This window comes from Mesoplodon bidens (genome assembly GCF_964165515.1).
Source record: "Mesoplodon bidens genome assembly, chromosome: 15".
NCBI lineage: Eukaryota > Metazoa > Chordata > Mammalia > Artiodactyla > Ziphiidae > Mesoplodon > Mesoplodon bidens.
Genome location: NC_138171.1, coordinates 64,827,106 through 64,850,728, shown reverse-complemented (window position 1 = coordinate 64,850,728; position 23,623 = coordinate 64,827,106). Strand labels below are relative to the sequence as shown.

Sequence of the window (23,623 nt, the reverse complement as noted above, 5' to 3'; positions counted from 1 at the left end):
ACCCCCCCCAAAAAAAGACACTGTGACCCGGGTCAGAATTGGGCAAGATGTGTTCCCTGGATGGGGGGATGGAGAAGGCCCCCATAGGGGAGGTAGGGATGCAGGCCTATATCCTCCAACGTTTCGGAGGCCTGCCTCCCTCAGGCTGGGTCAGCTATGGTGGCCACGTCTGCCCAGAGCTCCACCAGCCTGGGCTATCTCTCTCCTCCCACCACCACCTCACGTGGGCCCCTTTTTGGGCCTGGTCCATGGTAATCGTATCTCAGCTTGTGTTCCCATCTGTAGCCAGCCTTGGAAATGCTTTGTTGTATTGTCCTTTTAAACATTCAAATGGTTAAATTCAAAGTGAGCAATGCAGTGGCCCTTAGTGCCGTCACAGTGCTGTGCAACCACCACTGCTATCTAGTTCCACGACATTTTCATCACTCCAAAAGGAAACTCATTTAAGCACTTGCTCTGCATTTCTCCCTGTCTCCTGGTTTTTTAAAAGGTAAAATATGCACCTCGTAGAAAATCAATACAGTACGGGAATATCCACAGGGGGAGGTCTCCCTCCCACTCTGGTCTCAGGGGCCCACCGCTGTCAGCAGGGTCTGTGTGCACTTCAGGTAACCCACCTGTGCACTCTCCCCACCCTGCTGCCTGTCACTTAATTGCATCTCAGGGGTCATCCACCTGCTTCCATCTCATCAACAGCTGCCCAACTTTCTGTGGTGTGGATGGTCTGTAATTTAAGCACAAACAGGATCCTGTCTCTCCCCTGCTCAAACCCTCTTTATCTTTTGGGACTTCCCTGGTGGTCCAGCAGTTAAGACTCCATGCTCCCAATGCAGGGGTCCTAGGTTCGATCCCTGGTCAGGGAACTAGATCCTACATGCCACAACTAAAAGATTCCACATGTGGCAAAGAAGATCCCACATGCCGCAACTAAGACCCGGAGCAGCCAAATAAATAAATAAGTAAGTAATATATTTTTAAACCCTCTTCATCTTTTTTTTAAAAATATTTATTTATTTAGTCTGTGCTAGGTCTTAGCTGCAGCACGTGAGCTCTTTAGTTTTAGTTGCGGCATACAGAATCTAGTTCCCTGACCAGGTATTGAACCCAGGCCCCCTGCATTGGGAGCGTGGTCTCAGCCACTGGAACACCAGGAAAGTCCCTCTCTTCATCTTTTAAGCCTTCATTTAGAGATCACCCGCTGGGGGCCATCTGAGCTTTCCAGGCTCCTCCCTCCTTTGTAGCTGATTTGGCACTGGGATGTCATTGTCTTCAAGTCCAGCCCTCCCAGGTAGGGTAGGAGCTGTCTTCCTCAATCTTGTATCCTCAGAGCCTAGCTCAGTGCCCGCACACGGTAGATGCTCAATAAGTGCCAGACAATTGGCTTAGAGTTGAAGGCTGACTGTTGGAGTGGAGGGAGGTCATACTGGCCTTCAGGGTGCTGAGCCCAGACCAGGGCCGATGGTGCCTACCAGGGCTGAGGATTCATCCAGCGCCCTTTCTGAGAGCTTGCTCCCTGTGCCAGGCCTGGCGCCTGGCCCTGGTTTACTGTAAACCCATAGGATTCTCCCTTCATTCTTCTGACTGGCCCGGGTAGAGAGTCACACACTGCCCCCTGGCAGTCGGGGCCGGCCCCTGGGCTCCCTGCCTGCTGCCAGTCTGGTTCTCAAAGAGTTTTAAGTATCAGTCAGGCTGGGAATTTCCTGACAGTCCAGTGGTAAAGCCTACGCGCTTCCACCGCAGGGGGCCCGGGTTTAATCCTTGGTCAGGGAACTAAGATCCCACAAGCAGCTCTGCTTGGCCAAAAAAAAAAAAGAAAGAGAATCAATCAGGCCCCTTCTCATCAGTCGTCAGAGTTGGGGTCAGTGGGAAGTGGGGGGACCGCTCCATCTCTGGGACCACCCCAGTCCTCCACCTCTTGCCTCTCTCAGGGCCTGACATCCAGCTGGAGCCACTCAGGAAAACACAGTCTCCCCTGCAGGACTGGCTGCCCCAGCTGTGCCCCTGTCCTGCTTATACATAGACAATTTTTTATTAAAAAAAAATACCTTGTATCTTTTTGTAAGCTCCAATTATTTTAATTATACCAAAAAGTCATCTTTATGCACCCTGCCCCTTCCCCCTCTGATATCGCAACTATATTTTTTGTTCCATCTCCTCCCAGCCTTGCCTGGGCCACACTTAGCTCTTATCTAGTCAAGTCAAGAGAGCCTGGTGCCCTCTCTGAGCATCACACCCTATGGTGTGTCTTCATGGCTACTCGGAAGAATGGGACTGTCCGCTGGGAGAAGACGTTCTGCCTGGACACCTTGTCTGCAGTTTCCTGATGTTCTTGATAAGACTGCCATGTCAGGCTGCAGGACTCTCTCCTTTCTTCTTTGAAATGGCTTCCTCAGGATTGGTTCATCTTTCTAATCATTTGAGGCCCTCTGTCACTTTATTCGTGGTCTCCATCTCCCCAGCCATCTCCTCCTTCCCTGAGGTCTCTGCAAAGTGCCATTGGATTTCTCTTTCCCACCATCTTTCAGTCCAGACAATGGGCCTGTTCATCCCCGTTAGAACCCTCGGGGAAGTCGGGACCTCACCCCGCATCTCTCTATACCTCTCCCTGTTGGGGTCTCTGGCTTGAGTTTCCCAAAGCCCCTCCTTCTTTATTCCTGGAAATTCCCACCTGCACAGTGACAGGCCAGGGGCTTTTGACACTGTGATTTCACTCCAGGGGCTGCACAACTGTGAGGGAGAAGGCAGAGGTGTGTGTCCCTGGCCATTCCCTTCCACATCCCCTGGCCCACCCCATTCCTGGGCCCTGCCTGATGCTGGGAGGCCAAGGGGAAGGTGACCTGGGTCTCTCCTGTCCCTGTCACTGGTCACCAGACACTCCCTGAGCTCCTATGCAGGAAGCAGGAGGTGTAGTAAGCCGCACAGGCTAGGCTCAGCCTGTGGAGTTTGAGTTTCAATTCCACTACTCGCTAGCCGGCTAACCCTGGGCAAGGTACTAAACCTTCCTAGGCCTGTTTTGTCCACAAAATGAGAGTAATGGTTATATCTTCCTCAAAGGATCATTATGAGGATTAGATAATGCCCCCAAATGCTTAGAGGGACATTGAAGGATTCCAGGACCAGAGTGACTAGTCAGATGTTCCAGTTAGGAAGCTCCCATGGTGACAGGGCGAGGAAGACTGGACAGGCAGACCAGGATGGAGGCTGTGAGAAGACCCAGGCCAGAAGTAAAGGCCTGCCTGAGGGGCAGCAGCAGCAGTGAGGCAGGGGCAGAGCTGAGAGCTGGGAAGCCACAGAATCTCGGGGTCTGGTGAGTAATGAAGAGGGAGCTGTGACTCGAAGGCTGCTGGTGTGGCGGTGGCTGATGGCTGTGCCTCTTGCCGGAAATGGAAACAACCAAGTGGAAGCTGGTGGTGATGTGCCAGGAGGTGAGCTCAGTTTGAGACATGCTGGTTTGAGGTGTCAGCACAGTCCCACTGGAGACCCGCTGTGGCTTCTCACACCAGAACTTGGGCAGAAAACTAGAGGACAGTGAGCAAAGCCAACCTGCCCTCTGAGCCTGAGGGGGGAACTGTCTCCCTGACCTCCCAGTCTCAGGACTTCAGCTGTGCTGGGGTTTGTGTGCTTTGCCACTACTGTGCTTTTGGCTGTGCAGTTTCCTGAGGGAGGCTGTCCTGTATCTCCTTTCCTTAGTCTGAATTCTGCCCCTGCATGCAGCCTCCCCGCCCCCCAGCCAGTGACAGCTCCCTGGTCTGGGCTCCCTGGGCCCTGGACCCTGAGTGCCTGTAATTATGGGGACTGGGCCTGGGGCAGACACTTGGGCATTCGTTTGCTCGGGCAGCTTCAGGTCTGGAAAGGTGCAGGTGATCACCCAGGGTAGGGCAGGGCAGGGGGAGCCCTGGGAACACCCGGGACCTGCAGTGAAGCTGAGGCTTCAGGGCTTGGGTCCGTCCTTGCTCCTCCTTGTGACTCCAGGAAGGAATGAGGGCGTCAGGGCAGATGGTGGTGAACTGGAGAGAGTGGGGTGTGGAGAAGTGGGCAGCAGGCCACGGCAGCAAAGAGGCCCATTCAGACAGCCTGACGAATGCTCCTCAGCTTAGAGAAATGGCGGTCACCAGCAACCTTGGCAAGGGCAAGGAGCTGGGGAGGAGGTGGAGATACTGAGTGAAGATTCCTCTTTCCAGAAGTTGGTCAGGTGGCAGAGGGTGGTGGGGAGGGCTATAGCAGAATGGTGGCCTCCTCTCTTTTGAAACACGACAGACATAGCACTCTGAGGGCTGCAAGTTCAGAGGGGGGCAAACTCAGCCTCACCGAGAAGAGGCTGTGAGGGAGGTTCCTGTCGTGGAAGGTGGGTCTGAGAGTCCAGTGGGAGGGCTAGGCCAGGGGAGGTGACCCCACCACCCACATGGAGAAGGTTGATGACAGCTACCGCTCAGGCTGTTCAGGGAGAGTGCTTTAATGCTGGGACAAGGGCTTGGGGCTCAAGGGAGACCCAGGACCAGATGGCAGCCACCCAGGGCTCCTGAAATGGACGGGACAAAAAGGCAAAGGGAACCAGAGCTGGTGGGCAGAGATAAGGCAGCCAGTTGGGGTGCCAGGATGGCCACATGGGATCATCAGGGTGGGGCCAGTCCCAGGCCAGGCTGCCTGCTGGGCTGAGAGGGAACCACTTATTGCTGCTCCAGAAATAAGGGCAGCCCTGCATTTGCAGGCTTTGTGTGGGAACAGGCAGGACAGGGACCCCAGAAGATGTAGAAATCCGGGGAAGCCTTCACAGGTTGCAACACCGACAGGACTTCAAACCAGTCATGCTTACATTTTGAGGGGCAGAGACAACCCCTCCAACTGTAGTCTGGGTCCCTGATGCAAAGTAGGGAACAGATACGGGGGAGGGGGCTCCTCTTCCGCGGAAGCCAGGGGAGAAATCACCAATTGCTGGGTCGGGGCCTGGTGGGTCTGGAAGAGTCTGGGGACGGTTTCAGCGGGGTGGGGGTGGGGGGCAACCGGGGACACAGGATTTCAGCTCCGCCTGCTTGGACTCTCAGGTCACCCCAGGAAGTATGAGGACGTTCGGGGTAGACGGTACTCCTGGGTCCCTGCGGGATGGGCCGTGAGAACCCCTCGTGCAGCCTGCACACCGAGAACGCAAAGAAAAACGACGCTCAGAAGCGAACACCGAATAGTGCCGCGCAGCCGCAGAGGAGGCGGGACACCTCGAGCCCCGCCCCATATGCTAATATGGCGCGCCACCGCCCCGCCCCGGCCCGGGGACCGGACGGGCCCAACGCCGCGGGGTTCGAGAGTCCGGCGGCGCCCGACAGCGCACCTGAGGAGGCCAAGGTGGGGCGGGGTGCAGGGGTCCAGGCCGGCAAGGCGACAGCACAGTGCGTGGGCAGTCAGCGGGCCGCTAGGGGGCGTCCCGGGGCCATGACGCCCCCTACCGGCGCGAAGTGGTATGGCCCGCAGGGGCGGGGCCCGGGTCATGTGACGCGGCCACCGCCGCCATTTTGTTCTGCGGTGCTGGTATTTAGAGCACAGCGGCTGACGGCCCGGATCGCTTTCCCGGCCGTCTCATTGCTCGCTTCGTACAGCTCGGTGCTCGCAGCGCCCGACCCGACCTCGCCCCCGCCTCACCCGCAGACATGTCCGAGGCCAAGAGCGGCCCCGAGTACGCTTCCTTTTTCGCGGTCATGGGCGCCTCGGCCGCCATGGTCTTCAGCGGTGAGCGCCGTGGCAGGAGGGACCCGGGAGGCGGGGGGCGCTCGGGGCTCGTGCCTGCTGCTCGCCGGGGTTCGGCGTGTGACATCACTCTGACGTAATTTTGAGCTGTTGGGGGGGTCCCGGGTCTCACGTGACTGCAGGCCTGGGCCGGGGCCCTGAGGGCTGCAGGGGGCCGTCGGGTGTCTGGAGGGCAGGGCATGCGGGCTAGGCCCCGGTGTGGGTCCCAGGGTCTCCCGAGGGTCCCCGGCTGGCCCGCGGCCAGCCGGTCGTGTCGGTGCGGGGGTGGGGCGGCGGCGCCGCTGCCATCTTAGCCCCTGGAGAGGCGGGAGCGAGGCTGGGGTGGGGGCTCGCGGTCCTGCGTCTGCTCCGCACCCGACCCCCCCCATCCTGCGGGCAGGTGTGACATCACACCTCGGAAAGATCCCCCGACACAGGTCCGACCCTGTCCGTGGGCGGCGGAGGTGGGGAATCCGGCCCTGGCGCTCCCCGCCGTGGTCCACAGCCCTCGCCCTTTTGGCGGCCTGGCCCGTCGGCGGGGGTCAGCACCTAGGCAGGTGCTTCCGATTAGGGCTTGTCGGTGTTTCCCAATACCCCTGTAGGCGGTGTGGGTTGGTTAGAAAAGCTGGGTTGAGAGGTTGGTCTTGAGAGCCGGCAGGGACCCAGAGGTGGGAGTGGAGTTGGGGGGTGGGGGTGGGGGTGGGTCAGACAGGCCGAGGGTGCAGTATGGATGTCTGGGAGACAGGCCAGCCTCAGCACTGCGTTTGAGGACGCTTGTCTGGGTGAGCGAGGTAGCATGAAGCCTCAGTGTTGAGGGGATTGGGTTTTTTTCCATAGAAGGAAGTCTTCAGTTCAGGCCTGAATGAATGAATGACCTTTCTCCCCTTCCCTGAGGCTTGGAATTGGGAGGGGCTGCCCTAGGAATGGAGAAGGGGCCTTGCAAGGTTTTTGATGGCACCTTGGTTTTGAAGTTTGGTCTTATCAGTCCTGGGGTGTAAAATTCAGTGAAAATTGGCCCTTCTGGGAGAAGAGCGCTTGGGCCCGGCCAGGAATGTGGGACCCAGGGAGGTGAGTCCTGACCCAGCTGCAGCCCCTGTGGACTGGTCTGGCCTGGTCTGGTCCAGGCCTTCTGAGGTAGGTCTGGTTTTGGGCTTTGATGACTCGCCCTGCCCCACCCTGTGTGGTGGACTGGAGAGGCTCCCTATGCAGGTATGTGGAGGGATTGAACTCTAAACACTCTCTGCTGACTGTAAACACTAGTGGGGTGGGGGTTTGGGGCCTCCCTCTTTCATGCGGGCCTGCCTGCCGGTCACAAGCTGCTGAGTGGGCCCTGCCCTTCCCATCATGTGCGAGTTAGGGGTCATTTGTGGTGGGAGAAGTGGCCTTTACTTCCCCTTCTGTCCTAAGCGACGCCTACTATTTCCACATCTTCCCAGAGCTGCCTGCTCTCCCGTGCCTCCCAGCAGGCTGCTGTACCCCCTTTTCCCCCACCCTTTTCTGCTCTTTGCCTCCGGAATGCCTCCAGGGCCAGTGCCTGGCCACTTGTGGGTTGTTGATTGTCTGTCATTGACCATTCAGCAATTCTCCATTGAGCTCCTACTATGTGCCAGGCACTGGGGGACATCGGTGAACAAAACAAGAACCCTGCCCATGTGGAACTTGAATTCTGGCTGAGTTTGCCCCCGAACCCTTTTTCCGTCTCCAGCTCCTGGCCTCCTTCCGGTCACCAGGTGCCTCTCTTCCTACCCTTCTAAAACTTACATGGTACTTTTGAATGAAGCCTGACCAGCAGGTCTTTGGAAGTTACTGAGACAGGGTATCACTGGTCCAGAGGTATTTTGCTTGCCCCAGGCTCCTGGGAATTGGGGCCACCCATTCTGGTTGGCTCGTATGCAGCTTCACTCCTGCTCCCCTCAGTACATGGGGCTTACTGTGGCCCTACAGTAGCCAGCTTCTTACTTGGTCAGTTGGGTCAGACTCTGACTTAATTTCTTTCTCTAGAACCTTTCTCCAGGGCCTGTCTTCGTCTACTTCCTTGTGCCTTCCTGAACAGTTCTCAGGCCTCAGGTGTTGCTGCCAGGGTGAGTGCAAGCTCTGTCCGCTTCTCCTGGCCCAGATTGCCCCTGGCCTGCCTAGCACTTGGCTGACTGATCTTCTTACGACTGAATGAGGTCCACTTCCTCTCCCAATCCCCATCACCCATTCCAGCTTCCCTTTTTTTCTTAACTTACGACCCAAGTCTTGTGTATTTTTTCTTCATCATGTCTTCCACAGAGCCGTCAGTTGCTCCTTTTCCATATCTTCTGTGACTTCCTCCCTACCAGGGAGCCGCTGGTGTTTGGCGCCATGTTCACGCAACAGTGTCCTGATTCCTCTTTCTGTTCCCTGCTCCATCTGGAGCACCTTCGAGCTTGGACTCTGGAGCTGGCATCCAGGGTCTTCGCAGCCCCGCAGCCTGAGCCAGGCTGCTTTTCCCTCTTGATGGTCATCCTTGTTTCTTCCCTTTGTTCCTCTTGTGGTTTCACCACCCCCAGGGGAAGCACCGCCACATGATCTCCATGCTGCACTCTACAGAGAAGGGCCCAGCTCACTTGCCGACTCTCTCCCGCTCCAGCCTTGCAGCAGGGCCCACTGCCTGGGGTGCTGGCTTCCCTGTAATGGGGTCTCACCCAGTGCCACCTATCAGTCTGTGCCCTCGTCCTTGAGTAATGAGCCCTGGCGCTGGCCTGGTGTGGTGCTGGGCCCGTAGTAGGAGGCCGAAGAATGCACTGTTGCTCCAGGAGCGGCTTGGTGAAGATTGGCACCTGAAGGCTGGATGTCGGGGGTGTGGAGGGGAAGCAGTGAAGGTCCTCCTGCCCCACCGCTGCCTCCCTCCCTCTGCTCCCTATCTGGTGTCTCTGCTCTGTGTGGTCTGGAATCTTCTTCCTCTGGCCTCGCCTTTCTGTGACCACCACCTCACTATCAGCCCTCTGCTCAGTTGTCAACTCCCTTGTGAAACCTTTCCCCAGACCTCCTCACTCTTCCTGGAACGTGTTGCCATGCTTGGAGGGGCTGCGTCTTGTCTCTTCACCAGGCTCAGAGCCCTGGGAAGGCAGAGCCCCTCTGACCTCATCCCTGCTCTGCAATGAGCACAGATTAGTCATCTTTTGACAGCCCAAACAGGTGAGTCAAAGATGCACAGGAATGTCTGGGATTGTCCTGGCCCCTTCCACCTCTGACCCATGTCAGCATCTGCTCAAGCCGCACATTGGGAGGCTCGAGGGTGGCGACTGGAGTCAGAAGAGCTGCCTGGGCTCCTGTGGATCTCTGTTGTACTTGGAAATGTTTTTCCTAGGCTTGGAAGACAGGCCAGGAGAAGGGGGGCTTTCAGGAAGGCAGCCCACCCTGGGAAGAGGGAGGAGGGACAGTGGCAGGGGAGACAGGAGTCCTGCAGTGCCTAGAGCCTCCCCCCCACTCCCAGTTACCAGAGGCCTCAGCACAAGCTAGGCTTCTCACAGGTCTGCAGGGGTCTTGGGGTCGGCCTGGGTGCTGGCTTCACAGCCCACTGTCTTTCCTGTACCCTGTCCTCTCTTTGACTTGCCCTTTCTCTGGTTGTTCAGAGAGGATTCTCCCTGAACTCAAGGGTTCTGGCCTGCTCTGTGGCTGAGGGTGCCGAGAGCTGCCTTTTCTGGCAGAGCATTCAGTCTGTTGACAGACACGCTAGCCCTTGCTGCAGCGTGTCCCTGGGCTGGGAGTTGTGGGAAATGCGGTGGGCAGGGTGGGGAGTGGGCGAACCTCTGGCCTGAGAGGACGAGAACTGCCAGGCCAGCTTCCCCTGACCCTCCATGGCAGTGGCTCTTCCAGCGTGTTGTCTCTGCACTTAGTCCCAGGGCTTGTGGGCTGACCCGGGCTCAACATCTGGGCTGTTGACATAGCTCGTGCTTTTCCAGGCCTTTGACGTGGGAAAGTGCCTGGTGGACAAAAGGTGCCCAGAATCTGCAAGGCTTCTGTGCCCAGCTGCCTGTTTCCCCACGTGACAGGGCAGCCTGTCACAGCTCCACCTTTTAGGTCTGAGGCTCCATGGGAGCATGGGATCTATGTAGCAGGCATGGGGAGTGCTGGTGAGCCTGGGTTGGGATTTCACAGGAAAGCAGGAGCCCGTATGGGCCAGACAGCCATAAGGGCATCTGGTGGAGGAACCCATACCGTGGTTTCCTTGAGTGCCCAGCTATGGCCGTTCCTCTGAAAGCCACCTGCTCCTGGCCGAGTGCCACTTTCGTCTTGCCCCTTGTGGGTGATAACTTGCGTTGGCCTTCAAGTATGCCAAAAGCTGCCCCCAGGGTCCTGGCCACAGGTGCTCGGGGCTCACCTCATCTTCTCCCCCTCAGCCCTGGGTGCCGCCTATGGCACAGCCAAGAGTGGCACCGGCATCGCAGCCATGTCTGTCATGCGGCCGGAGCTGATCATGAAGTCCATCATCCCGGTGGTCATGGCCGGTATCATCGCAATCTATGGCCTGGTGGTGGCAGTCCTCATTGCCAACTCCCTGAATGATGACATCAGTCTCTACAGGTGAGGCCTGGGTTGCTCTCCCTTCACCCTGCCTGGGGTAAAGCCACTGTGCGGAGCCAGGAGGGGTCTTGGGTGGATGGCTGGTGACCCATGCCTGTTGCCTTCCCTGGCTGTTGGCTAACATCCTCCTGTGTACTCTCTCCCCCAGGAGTTTCCTTCAACTGGGCGCTGGCCTGAGCGTGGGCCTGAGTGGGCTGGCAGCTGGCTTTGCCATCGGCATCGTGGGGGACGCTGGCGTGCGGGGCACTGCCCAGCAGCCCCGGCTATTCGTGGGCATGATCCTGATCCTCATCTTCGCCGAGGTGCTCGGCCTCTATGGTCTCATCGTCGCCCTCATCCTCTCCACAAAGTAGCCCCTCTGGGCCCACCAGCCACAGAATATGATGTAAAGACCACCCCCTCCTCATTCCAGAACGAACAGCCTGACACACACGCACGGGGCAGCTGCCTGCCAGTAGTTGGTCTTGTAAATGCGCAGTGTCCTAGTGCCCATCGTCTGTTGCCCCCAGCCTTGCCCCTGTCCGCCCCGTGCCGTGGACATCTGGGCCCACCACTCCCGGTCCAGGCCCCTGACCAGTGAGGATGCAGGCCTCTGGCCGCCCCCACCCATCTGCCCTAGAGTGCTCTGTGTATAAGGATGAATTAGAGTTGTCATTTTCTCTTCACTGGATGTTTATTTATAAAGATTTGACCTGTTCATACGTCTATGGAGCAGCCCTCCGTCTCCCAACTCTATAGTAATCTTAGGTAGACTGTTGCGTTGTGCGGTTACCGTTTGCCCTGAGACGCGTTGGATGGAACCACCTCCTGCAGCCCTGGCTGCCAGGGCCGTGGCGCAGTGTGTTGGGCCCACCGGGCCCTGGCGCCGAACCGTGTCCAATAAAGTTCTCGGATGTGACTGGATGCCTGGGTGTGGGTCGCTTGTTGGGGCCTGGGGCTCGCGGGTGGCGGGGCCGGGAGGGAGGGGCCGAGGGCCGGGCCACCCGCGAAGACGTCGTCGCGTCACTGTGGACCGCGCTGGTCACGTGGGCGCCCGGATCACGTGGGCGCGCCTCAGCTGAGGGTCACGTGAGCCCGGCCAAGCTCTAGGCCGGAACTCGGCGCGGAATCCGGCGCCTCCCGCTTGGTTGGGCTCAGGATGCGCGGCGGGCAGGGCGCGGCGCGGCCCCCGGTGATCCAGTTCACCAACTGTCGCATCCTGCGGGGCCGGGCGCTGCTCAGGTGGGCGCGGGCCGGGGCCGGGGCTGCCCTGGTGGGCTCCGGGGCCGGTGATGCGAACCTCCGCCCCGCTCTGTGCGCAGGGAGGATCTGTGGGTGCGCGGGGGCCGCATTCTGGACCCGGAGAAGCTGTTCTTTGAGGAGCGGCGCGTGGCTGACGAGCAGAGGGACTGCGGGGGCTGCATCCTAGCGCCCGGCTTCATCGATGTGCAGATCAACGGTGTGGTCCGGAGCCCGCGGGGTAGGGACCCAGAGGAGGAGCTCTGAGCACCGTGTGATCTTCTCTTGTCTGTACCGCAGGTGGGTTTGGCGTTGACTTCTCTCAGGCCACGGAGGATGTGGGTTCGGGAGTCGCCCTGGTGGCCCGGAGGATCCTGCCGCATGGAGTCACCTCCTTCTGTCCCACGTTGGTCACCTCGCCACCGGAGGTTTATCGCAAGGTGAGGTCAGACTCCTGGCCTCAAGCGAAGGAGGCCCCAGGAACACCCAGCCTCTTAATTTTCAAATCTGATCTCTTTCCCTCACGAACACCCCTTGGCCCTTGAGTCTGGCCTCACCTGCTGGCATCCCTCCACCTGGGCTTGGGGGTCCCCTCTCCTGGGCTTTCTCATCCAGGTGTTCCTCCGCCTGGTGTGCCACTGAGGGTCTGACTGTCCCCATGGGCTTCCGCATTCGCTGCCTCAGCCACCTGCCATACTCCCTCCCCACCCTGCAGTCTGGCCGCCTCCAGGCACCTCCTTGACTAAGGCTGCTGGGGACCCTGTGATTGCCACGTCCTTAGTTGCTCATGCCCCACCACCGATCTGTGGTATGCGGTGCCAGTGGACAGCTCTCCAGAAAGAAGCTCCGTCGCCTGCCCCAGGCTTCCTCTGCTGCTCCCGCATGCACCACCACACTGTTCCACTTCTTTCTTATCTCCAAGTCTGGGGATTCAGTTGTCCACGGTCCATTTTTCCTTTAAGTTTTACTTTGTACGCAGGTTCTCCCGCTCTCACTTTGTACGCAAGTTCTTTGCCACATTATGTTATTCGATCTTGTTTTCTCTGTATATTGTTCTGCTTCTCTGAATTTCTGAATTGTAGCTGGCACACAACATACGTGTTTGCTCCTTAGTATTTACCCCTTTCTTAAAAGCATGGGTATTCGTTTACTCGAGTACCATGGAATTCTTGAGTTTGCGGAATTAACATGGTTACCTTTTATGTTCTAGTTTTGTAGTTTTTCTCCAGAACAGGATCCATCCCAGGATCCCGGATTGTGTTGCCTGCTGTGGGGTCCCCTCCTGGGTGTGTGCACGCAGACTCAGAGCCTGGAGCTAGGGGAGGTTGGCTGTGGACCCGGGTTCGGTCCCGGCCCCCTGACTTCGTGTATTGTCTGGGAGACTCGGGACAACGTTATTTGTTTCTGAACCTCAGTTTTTTCAAACCTTATGTAAGAATAATAGCGGTATCCATCTCTTAGGGTTGGGCGCTCAGCACTATGCTGGTTCATAGTATGCCCTTGGTAAATGTCAGCTATGGACATCTTTCCGGAAATTTCCCCGAGTCTCCCACGACAGAGTCAAATGTCAAAAACCAATCTCGTTTTCCTGCTGCAAACTGGCCCCTAGTTCTGTGTTTTCTCTCTCAGTCATCAGGCTGTAATTTCCCTGCCCAGGATCCAGGAACATGCCTACCCTCTTGCCCCCACTTCTTTCTCCTCCCCTCTCCTGGTCCCCAACCGTGAGGCTTAGTGACTCTTAACCCAGTCTCCCAACTGCTCTCCCAGCCCTGGGTCCTGCCAGAGTGGCCTTTCCCAGGTGTCAGGCTCCGCACAACACTCATGTTTCCCCCAACCTCCTGCAGGGTGGACCAACCCTCCTGAGCATTCCTCCCCCACCTGCATTTCAGCCATTCGAGGCAGCTCCCTCTTCTGCCCGCAAGCTCTCCACCTGGAAGGCCTCTGCCTCTCTCTGTCCGTCCTGTGTAGCTCCTCTGCTGTGCACTGCCCATGCCGTGCTGTCACCCGCTGCCCCTGATTTCAAGCAGTACCTTCGAGCATCATGATATGAACTGTGGGGCTTCTTCCATAGGGGAAGGAATTTTGGGCCAGTAGGGCTTCTGTCTTATGTTTTCTTCCTGTCACTCTTCATAAATGCTTACAGGATGAAAGCCTTGGGAGACATAGAGTAAACTGATTTATGGTGGAAATCGTGGAGGGCTTTGAATATGAAAACTTTGATACCAGTATCGCGTTAGAAACCAGAGAACTGTTCACTTGGATGTCCCCACACACACCCCTCCCTTCGTTCTGCCCCACCTCCCGCCAGGGCCGTTTCACAGTGGGCGGAAACGGATTGCTACTTTGTCAGAAGTTCTTCAGGTCCACTGAGATGACCTGCTCTTTTTCTGGGGTCTCCTCCTCCAGTCTTGCCCTTTCCTACCCTTCCAGGAGGAGGGTCTGAGCGCGTTGTTCTCTGCTTCAGGTCCATTGTCTGCTGAGTCAACATCAGGCACCTCCTCAGGGTGGCAGCCAGGTCCTTTCCTCAGGCCCCACATGCCCTCTACACTTTCACCTTTTCCACTGCTTTCCTGCCTTGAACGTGCCTCATTCCCTTCATCTCCAGACTGTTCTGTCTACTCAGTGCTTTTTAGCATTCCTTTTTAAACTTCTATTCTAGAAAAACTCAGCCATTATTTTTTTAATTTTAATTTTTTAACCCTTTAGTGAACTTACGTGTATCACACAGCTTGTTAGGAAAAACAGCAGTTCTTTGTTCCCACCAGTTCCCACCTAGAGGTAATCACTTTCAACTCAGCTGACCCTTGGAATTTGCCCCCATATCTCTAGAAAATGTGCTAGTACCCTTGCTCAACTTTTTGGTTTAGGGCAGCGTAAATGTTGCTTTCCACCAGGAAAGATAAGAGTTAGCTTTCTGTTAGCCCTTTGAGGCCCATCTCCTGCCCTTCCAGCCCCCCATTCTCCCCAGAGAGTCACACAAGTGACTTTGCCCCTGGTGTCCAGATCCGGGCACAGTGTGGCTGCGCCATCAGTGCCTGAGCTCTCCGGCCACCAAGCCCTGCTTCTGCCCCTTGCTCTGCCTGGACTGCGTGCCATCCTCCTGCGCCAGCCCTGCTTCCTGGGCCTGCAGCTCAGCGAGGCCAGGCTGGTCATCCTGTCTGGGTCCAGACCCTTTGGTGCACAGCCCGCTGTGTCCTAGCTGCTGACTGACGGGGCCACCTTGAGGGCCTTGGTGCCATGTGCCTGCCCCCTGCTTGGGAGCTGTCTCCCCGCTTCTAGGTCCTCTCAGGCAGGGCAGGCTTGCATCCTTGGGCACCTGTCATTTCTTTTTTTTTTTTTTTGTGGTACGCGGGCCTCTCACTGTTGCGGCCTCTCCAGTTACGGAGCACAGGCTCCGGATGCGCAGGCTCAGTGGCCATGGCTCATAGGCCCAGCCGCTCTGCGGCGTGTGGGATCTTCCCAGACCGGGGCACCAACCCGTGTCCCCTGCATCGGCAGGTGGACTCTCAACCACTGCACCACCAGGGAAGCCCACCTGTCATTTCTTGATGTGCTGTGCTTTCCCGTGGTTGGGGCCTTCGACCATCTTCTAATACCTGAGGGAAGGCCAGCAGGGGCTGGGCTCTGAACTCTGACCTCTGACCTTGACTGGGCTGTGACCTCTGGGTGCTGGGCCATGGGGGGCAGGGCTTTAACAGCTGGTTCCCCCCAGGTCCTTCCTCAGATCCCCGTGAAGAGTGGTGGTCCCCATGGGGCAGGGGTCCTTGGTGAGTGGCTGACCCCTCTCCCCACCCCTACCCTGGGAGGCTCCTTGGGGACCTGTTGGCAGCCCCTTGCCTTCCAGATGCCCAACTGGGGAGGGAGGGCGGGCAGGCAAGAGGGGCCAGGGTAGGGGCTGCAGGGCAGGGGGCCTGCTGGAACCATCCCCTCCCCTCCCCCCAGGGGTGCACCTGGAGGGCCCATTCATCAGCCGCGAGAAGCGGGGCGCACACCCCGAGGCCCACCTGCGTTCCTTTGAGGCCAACGCTTTCCAAGACTTGCTGGCCACCTATGGGGGCCTGGACAATGTCCGCATCGTGACACTGGCCCCCGAGTTGGGCCGCAGCCACGATGTGATCCGGGCATTGACGGCCCTCGGCATCTGTGTGTCCCTAGGTAAGGGGGTGTGTCATCACCTTGGGGGCCGGCCCACCCGGGGTTCTGGGCTGGGTGTAGAGTCTGAGTCTGGGTCCCCGCAGGGCACTCAGTAGCTGACCTGGGCACCGCGGAAGAAGCCGTGCAGAGTGGGGCCACCTTCATCACCCACCTCTTCAACGCCATGCTGCCTGTGAGTGCCACCCCAGGTCCTGGTGGGAGGGTGCAGGGGTCCTGCTGTTGCTCAGCGCCCCCCGCCTGCCCCTGCCCAGTTCCACCACCGTGACCCAGGCATCGTGGGGCTCCTGACCAGTGATCGGCTGCCCCTGGGCCGCCACATCTTCTACGGGATGATTGCTGACGGCATACACACCAACCCTGCTGCCCTGCGCATCGCCCACCGGGCCCACCCCGAGGGTGAGCGGCCATACAGGGCGGGAGCCGGTGGGAAGACCAGGCCGGGCAGCTCCTTAGGCCCTTTCCCCTTGCAGGGCTGGTGCTGGTCACTGATGCTGTCCCTGCCCTGGGCTTGGGCAATGGCCGTCACACGCTGGGGCAGCAGGAGGTGGAGGTGGATGGCCTGACAGCCTACGTGGCAGGTGAGTAACCCCTGTCCCGAAGACTGCCGGAGTGAGGATAGCCTCTCAGCTCCTCTGGTGGGATATAAGAACCTGGGTGTCCCCTGCAGACCCACTGGGCCCTCAGGTGGCCCAATGTGCCTGGTGCCCTTGGCCTCCCCAGAACCTGCCCTTTCTGCTCTCAAGGCACCAACACACTGAGTGGCAGCATAGCCCCAATGGATACCTGCGTCCGGCATTTCCTGCAGGCCACAGGTTAGTGAGGCCGGGGTGCGTGTGCCGCGTGTGTGTATGTGAGTGTGTGCTGGGGCAGAGGCTACATCTGGGAGTAGCTGGAGGGAAGAGTGGGGACCACCAGGGCCTGTCTGTGTCTGGTGGGGTCCCCAGGGGATGGGCACTAGGAATGTGGCCAAGGTCCTGCCTGCAGGAGCTCATGGCAGAGGGAGAGGGCTGCGAGCAAGCGGATGGCTGGAACCCACAGTGACAGGCACTGAAGCCACAGCACCCGAGGGCAGGGCCTTGGCCTGGGGCCTGTGGGACTGCAGGATTGGCAGGTGCAGAGCTGTGGAGGGCGGCGGGGTGGGGGCAGCACTCCAGCCTCCAGGGTCGGGCTGCTCGGGGGCCTCTCAGTGGGGTTGGCATGTTCTTTTGGGAAGGTGAGGAGGGTGTGTCTGGCAGAGGCTGTGGTGGGCCAGGCCCTATGGGGCTCTTGGCAGTGCCTTGGGGCTGGGATGTCATGCAGGGGGCCGGGGGTGGGGGGCACCGTGGTCCAAGGTGCTGTTTGGAGCCGCAGGGAGACGAATTGGGAGGCACAGACAGCTGTGGCCTGGCTTGGGGGGTGAAGCAGGGGATGGAGAGAATTGGGGTACCCAGCAGTATCCTCAGGTTGGGGGGAGGGGAGGGCCTCATCACCCTGCTGTGGAGTCCTGGGGTGTGACCTTAGGATTTGGAGCTCTGGGGCTGTGGGGGGAACCCTGCTGGGTACCCTCTTCCTGCCACTCACCCATCCCAGCCCTGCAGGGACCTCACTGACAAAATGCTCTAGACCCAAATGTCTGCAGGCCCCTCCCCTTGGCTTCCAAGGAGAGCACCCCTCCAGAAAGCAGGACCCCAGGCATCATGAGGCCACCCAGGACTCGGTGCTCTGCCGCTGCGCCCCCACCCCCAGCCCTGCCTGCCCTGAAGTCAAATGGCAGAGCCAGCCAGAGGTTGGGGGTAGTCACCCATTTGTGCTCCCTAAGCAGGCTGCAGCATGGAGTCTGCCCTGGAGGCTGCGTCCCTGCACCCTGCACAGCTGCTGGGCCTGGAGAAGCACAAGGGGACCCTGGACTTCGGGGCTGATGCAGGTCAGCGCCCAGTGAGGGGCAGCCTGGGAGTTCCTGGGAGGCCTGGGACAGGGCCAGGGAGGCAAGTGGGCAGGAGGTGGGCTCTTCCCCTCGCCTAGGTGGCTTTGCCTGGCCAGTGGCCTCGGTCCAGCCCCCCTTTCCCATCCGGCAGGCCAGGCCTTCTGGCATCTGAGATGGGCCAGGCAAGGGTCTGCGGGAGCATTGTTGGCTGTTCTCTGCTGCCCGGAGTCTTGCTTCTGGGGCTTCAGTCTGTGCTGGGCCGGGATGTCCTGCACAAGTCGTGTGCCAGGCCTTGGTTTCCCGCACCTGGGCCTTGGGGTGGGGACGGTGGCGGCCCTGCCCCTGCCTGCTTTTCACCACCCACCTCTGACCCAGACTTTGTGGTGCTCGACGACTCTCTCCATGTCCGGGCCACCTACATCTCGGGCGAGCTGGTGTGGCAGGCGGAAGAAGCCAGGCAGTGACTGAGGACCGCCGCTGGAGGGGATGCCTAGCCCCAGCTGGACACTGTCGGCTGGGCCATCGAGGAACTGGTCTCCAGAGAGTGGTGGGGTTCTCGGCCCGGAGGCGGCTGGCTTGGATAAACATGTGCCCTGTCGGGACTCGCCTGGTCTCTGAGTTTTTTGCTTCAAAGCGGGGCTTTTGCTGTTTCTTTCCTCACCTTGGTGGCCGTTGGTGGTGGTGGTTGGGGCTGGTGTTTGTGGCTCAGGGTTGGGAGTGGCTGGATTCCAGCTCCACCCTGCCCGTGGAGTTTATGGGGCCCGGTGGGGGCAGCAGGTCCCCTCTCTGTTAGACAGATGTGTCTGAGGCCTGCAGACCCACAGGCAGATGAGCTAGCTGAAAATGAATGGAGGGCAGGAGGGGGAAGCCGTGGACTACAGGCTGGAAAGCCGGCAGGAGGGGGAAGCCGTGGACTACAGGCTGGAAAGCCGGCAGGAGGGGGAAGCCGTGGACTACAGGCTGGAAAGCCGGCAGGAAGGGGCTTGGGGAGTGATTGTGTGGCTTCAGCAGTTTGCCTGTGGGGCTGAGCTAAAGGGTAGGTGCACTTTGGAATGTTTAACAGGAAAGAATGGATCAATGGTCATGGAGACAAGTTAGGGAACAGGCTGGGAGAAGCCAAAGACAGGAGGGGGCCTCGGGTGGGCACTGCAAAGGGTTTGGGAGGCTGGTGTGTGCGGGTGTCCTGTGGGTAGTTCTCTGCACCCCTGAGTTGGGTGGGCCAGGTGGAGGCCCAAGGCCACAGCGCTGGACCTGGACACGGCACTGGGCACTCCTCTCCGACCTTCAAGAGGAATCTGCACTGGCCTTGGGGCCCCTGGGCTGACCCCGGTCAACTTGCCCAACCAGAGTTCCCACTGCCTTGAGCCCTCAGGATAATCGAGGCTCCATTTCTTTTGGCTTCATTTCTGAACAGCTCTACCTCCTGACCCAACTCCTGAGTGGGTAAAATGATCCGCTTGTGCCCTGGTGTTTACACAGCTGTGGGTGACCCTGCCTGGTGCTGGTGGGCAGCTCGGGGGTCCTCGGTGTGTATCCTGCACCCTGCCACTGTGTTTGTCCATTAGTGTCATGCTGCAGCCTCCGGTGTCCTCTCAGCCTTGGCAACAGCCCCCCACGTTGGGAGCACAGGCCCTTGGGCTCCCTGGGTAGGACAGCTTCTTTTTTTAATCTCTGCATTTTAATTAATTAATTAATTTTGTTTATTTTATTTTTGGCTGCACTGGGTCTTTGTTGCTGCACGCAGGCTTTTCTCTACTTGCGGCGAGTTGGGGTTACTCTTCTTTGCGGTGCGCGGGCTTCTCACTGCTGTGGCTTCTATTGTTGTGGAGCACGGGCTCTAGGCGCGCAGGCTCAGTAGTTGTGGCTCTCAGGGTCTAGAGCGCAGGCTCAGTAGTTGTGGCGCACGGGCTTAGTTGCTCCATGGCATGTGGGATCTTCCTGGACTAGGGCTCGAACCCGTGTCCCCTGCATTGGCAGGTAGATTCTTAACCACTGCACCACCAGGGAAGCCCAGTAGGACAGCTTTGAGGCAAGGCGGGTGGGCTGTAGGGGGCCTTGCTGGCTCTGAGGACAGCCACGACACAGGCGTTGGTGAGCCCCAGGTCTGGGGTTGTTGTCTTGACTTCCCCCCATTTGGGTCCCGGCGTGGGCACCTCTCTCCGCCTTTCATACGGGAGCAGCCCTTGGTGCAGGAGGTCATGGGGCACCATTGTACGTGGCCGGGCCACTGCCCCTCCTGAGGCCTCTGCCTCAGAGCCACTAAAGGAAGTGTCTCCAGGCCCAAGGTGGCAAAAACGGTTGCAGGTCCCAGCTGTGTTTGATGGTGAATAGGCTGGGAAGAACAACCACATGATGCAGGCCTGAGGGATGGTCTGGGGTGGGGGCCACCTGCAGGAGCCCAATAGGGAGGAGCCTTTACAGTACCCACCAGTGCCAGGCCTCCTAGTGCTCTAGCATGTACTAGTACTCCTTCCTTTTGTCCACAATCCAAAGGGGGTTCCTGTTTGTCATCCTCATTTCTCAGCTGGGGAAACGGGGGCACCAAGTCCCAGAGCTGGTGAGCATGGGGGTGGGGACGTGGCCTGGCCTGCCTAGCTGCCGGGCCTCTGTTAACCCTGCTACCATGCTGCCTCTCTGGGTGGAGAATCACAGAGGGGCTAGTTGAGATGGTGGTCAGCAAGAGTGACACCAGGGAGAGTGGGAGCGAATGCTGGGCTGGAAGCGAAGGGAACTGCCCCACAAAGGCGCAGTGCACAGGCTTAGTGTGTTGATGGAACACAGATGGCTGCTAGGGCTGGAGGAGGAGGTGACCTGGGGGCTGAAGTGGAACCACAGCGTGGGGAGCTGGGCTTTGCAGTTGGCCTGGGAGTTTGGATTTTATTTGGGGTGTGGGGGCAGCCGCTGGAGCTTGTTTGTTTTGTAAAATATACGTAACATTCACCATTTTAACCATTTTTAAGTGCAAAGATCAGTGGCATTAAGTACATTCACATTGTTGTGCAACCATCACCATCATCATCTCTAGATCTCCCCAAAGGGGAACTGCACCAAGGACACTCTCACTCCCACCCCACCTCCCCCAGCCCCGCACCCACCTCCCTCGCTTTGGTTCTGAGTTTTGAGGCTGCTGGGTTTTAAACACAAGGATGCCCTGGCATTTTAAGTGCTCCTTCTGGTTGCTGGGGGCGTGGGGGTAACAAGGAGACCCCGAGGGACTGGCTGTCGGGTGGCAGTGGGGCCAGAGACAAAGTACGGGGACAGGCTTGCTCTGGTTTGGGTGTGGGCTGGGGGGGCGGGGGAGGTGACACCAGGTGTGTGCCTGAGTCACTGGTGGGTGCGGGCGACTTTCACTATTTGGAGAAGCTGAGTGGGATCCGGGGAGGTGACCTGGGGGCTCCCAGCTTCTCCTTCGTGGCTTGTTTGGGTGTGGGTGGGAGGACTCGAGGGCCCAGCGTTTGGTAAGAGAGGCTCTGCAGGGAGGTGCTCGGCCCACGTGGCCGCCGCGTCGCGACTCCCCTGGGTGGGGGCGGGGACACCTGGCTGCTGAGCCTGGGCGCTGCGAGGCTTCCACTGGACGCTTCGGGACTGTGCCGAGCGCCTGCGGTTCGAGTTGGAGTCTCGGCGCTGAGGGGTCCCTCCCGAAGCCTCGGGCTTGTCATCGGGATGACGGGTCTCCTAGGCCCCGAGCTCACCGGGCACCGTGGTGGGCCATTAATGCGCTCGGGGTCGCACGCGGATTCGCGCAGGGGTTCCGGGTGGTCCCGGCCGGAGAAGTCCGTTTGGGGGTTGGGGACCGACTTACGGGCCACGCCGAACCGGGCTGTGCCCGAGAGGCGGGCGGGTCGTCCACAGTGAACCTGGTCCAACCCGCTACGCCGCGCGCGCCGGGGCTAAGAGGACCTGCAGGTCCGGGAAGGGGTGCGGCACCCGCTGACTCGCTCGCCCTGTGCGGGGCTCCTTCCTGTGGGCGGGCTTCTGGCTCCGGCCAATCTGGGCCGCCCTGCGGAGAGCCGCGCCTCCGCCGAGCAATAGGGGTGCGCGGAGCCCTCTGACCCAGTTTAAGGGCGGCACGGCGCCCAGACCCGCCCGGCCCCGCCTCTCTGCGCCTGTTCCCTCTCCGTTCCATCGCCTGCCTGTGGAACCCCCTGCACCACAACCCTCTTTTCCACGCCCCTCTGCGCCCCACTCCCCCACCGTTAACAGCTTGGTGTGGTTCTTTACAACGTGACCCTGGACTTGTTTCCACATTTATGTCTTTGTTTTACAACCTGAGATTGCACTGTTTTGTTTTTGTTTTGGCCCGCTTTGCGGCTTGTGGGATCTTAGTTCCCTGATCAGGGATCAAACCGACGCCTTCTGCAGTGGAATCGCAGTCTTAACCACTGGGCCGCCAGGGAAGTCCTATGCACTTTTAATACTGCTCTGCCATTCGCTATTTTTTTAAATTGAACAACGTGAAGTGGAGAGCTTCCCAGGTGGGGATGCGTGGATTTGTCTCACTGTTTTAACAAGGTGCCCAGTGTCCTCTAAGATGGATGTTCCTTGACCTAATAACCAGATCCCACCATGGACCAGCTGGGTTCCTCCCCACCCACCCCAGCTGCCCTGGGGAGGATGGACCCTGGAGTGATGCACAGGGAACTCTGCGGATTCTGATGCTCAAGTGTATGTAGAAGGCTGAAGGGGGCCCTGCCTGGGCACTCCTTTGGGCCCTGTGGGTTCTTCCTCCATCCTGTGGCCACAGGAGGGCCACAGAAGGGTCTTCTGTATTAGTTTCTTAGTGCTGCTGGAACAAATTACCACAAACTTAGTGGTTTAAAAAGACATAAATTGATTATTTTACAATTCTGAAGGTCAGAGTCAAAAATAAACCTCAATGGGCTAACATCAAGGTTGCGGCAGCTCTAGGGGAGAATCTGTTTTCTTACCTTTTCCAGCTGGTACATGCTGCTGACATTCCTTGGCTCATGACCCCCTTCCATTAGCAAAATCAGAAATGGCAGTCCAGTTTCTCACATTACATCACTCTGACCATGACTCTTTCTGTCTCTTCCATCTTTAAAGGACTCTTGTGATTATATTGGCCCTACCTGGATGATCCCCTGATTTTTAAAATTTATTTATTTATTTTATTTTTTGGCTGTGTCACGTCTTAGTTGCTGCACGCACGATCTTTGTTGCGGCAGGCTCTTCGTTGCAGCGCGTGGGCTTAGTTGCCCTGCAGCATGTGGGATCCCAGTTCCCTGACCAGGGATTGAACCCGCATTCCCTGCATTGGAAGGCTGATTCTTAACCACTGGACCACCAGCGATGTCCCTAATCTCCTGATTTTAAGGTCAGCTCCCTAGCAACCTAATTCCCCCTTTCCATATAAGATAACATATTCACAGGTTGGGGGATTAGGATGTGGGCATCTTTGGAGGCGCCGTTATTCTGTTATTCTCCCCACCATACCTTCTAGAGAGAAGGGCCTAGGCCAGGGCTCCCCACTGCCTGGGTCTAAAGGGGACACTACATTACTACTATCAGTGTATGAAGGTGCTAGTTGCCCTACATGCTTATCGACACTGGATGTTTTCAGTCTTTGGAATTTTGACCAATTTGGGGAGTCAGCCCATTTTAAAGTTGGGGAAGCTGAGTTTCAGAGAGGGAAGCTTACTTGCCTGAGACCTCATGCAACTTTCCATTTCCAGACTTTCAGTCTAGGTTTTTTCCTCACATAGCATGATTCATATGGGAGGGTATTTACCCAGGTGGCTTGGAAATTGTTGGCTGAATTTGGCATCTTTCATCCATCCACTGGTAGCCACGAGCAAACCTCAGGCAGGGTGACCAGGGACTTAGTAGGCAGAGGCAGAGACCATGCCAATATCTTTTTTTTTTTTTTTTTGGTTGCATTGGGTCTTCGTTGCTGCACGCGGGCTTTCTCTAGTTGCAGCGAGCAGGGGCTACGCTTCCTTGCGGTGCGCAGGCTTCTCATTGTGGTGGCTTCTTGTTGCGGAGCATGGGCTCTAGGTGCGTGGGCTTCAGTAGTTGCAGCACTCAGGCTCAGTAGTTATGGTACATGGGCTTGGTTGCTCC

At 58.3% G+C, this 23,623-nt stretch overlaps 2 protein-coding genes across 3 annotated transcripts; both read left to right on the top strand.

Annotated features, from left to right (window-relative positions):
- The first annotated feature begins 5,486 nt into the window (after nucleotides 1-5,486).
- Nucleotides 5,487-11,169, top strand: ATP6V0C (ATPase H+ transporting V0 subunit c). Its single transcript, XM_081256367.1, has 3 exons — nucleotides 5,487-5,718; nucleotides 10,083-10,266; nucleotides 10,415-11,169. The coding sequence occupies exons 1-3, from the start codon at nucleotides 5,640-5,642 to the stop codon at nucleotides 10,617-10,619; spliced, it is 468 nt and encodes a 155-aa protein (XP_081112493.1). The 5' UTR covers nucleotides 5,487-5,639; the 3' UTR covers nucleotides 10,620-11,169.
- Nucleotides 11,170-11,337: 168 nt separating this feature from the next.
- On the top strand, nucleotides 11,338-18,144 carry AMDHD2 (amidohydrolase domain containing 2). 2 transcript variants are annotated; one of them, XM_081256143.1, is made up of 11 exons: nucleotides 11,338-11,487; nucleotides 11,568-11,704; nucleotides 11,785-11,924; nucleotides 15,197-15,251; nucleotides 15,427-15,639; nucleotides 15,723-15,811; nucleotides 15,891-16,035; nucleotides 16,110-16,217; nucleotides 16,383-16,451; nucleotides 17,441-17,542; nucleotides 17,918-18,144. In XM_081256143.1, exons 1-11 carry the CDS (start codon nucleotides 11,405-11,407, stop codon nucleotides 18,004-18,006), a joined length of 1,230 nt encoding a protein of 409 aa, XP_081112269.1. In that variant the 5' UTR covers nucleotides 11,338-11,404; the 3' UTR covers nucleotides 18,007-18,144. The 2 variants fall into 2 exon arrangements, with proteins under 2 accessions (XP_081112269.1, XP_081112268.1); XM_081256142.1 differs by having other exon boundaries at nucleotides 17,438-17,542.
- The last annotated feature ends 5,479 nt before the right edge of the window (nucleotides 18,145-23,623 follow it).

Excerpts from the sequence above, each read along its gene's own strand:
- ATP6V0C (XM_081256367.1), top strand. The coding sequence starts at position 5,640 with ATGTCCGAGGCCAAGAGCGGCCCCGAGTACGCTTCCTTTTTCGCGGTC. Across the intron at positions 5,719-10,082 it reads GGCCGCCATGGTCTTCAGCG|CCCTGGGTGCCGCCTATGGC; the intron begins GTGAGCGCCGTG and ends TCTCCCCCTCAG. Across the intron at positions 10,267-10,414 it reads GATGACATCAGTCTCTACAG|GAGTTTCCTTCAACTGGGCG; the intron begins GTGAGGCCTGGG and ends TCTCTCCCCCAG.
- AMDHD2 (XM_081256142.1), top strand. The coding sequence starts at position 11,405 with ATGCGCGGCGGGCAGGGCGCGGCGCGGCCCCCGGTGATCCAGTTCACC. Across the intron at positions 11,705-11,784 it reads CATCGATGTGCAGATCAACG|GTGGGTTTGGCGTTGACTTC; the intron begins GTGTGGTCCGGA and ends TCTGTACCGCAG. Across the intron at positions 15,640-15,722 it reads CGGCATCTGTGTGTCCCTAG|GGCACTCAGTAGCTGACCTG; the intron begins GTAAGGGGGTGT and ends GGGTCCCCGCAG.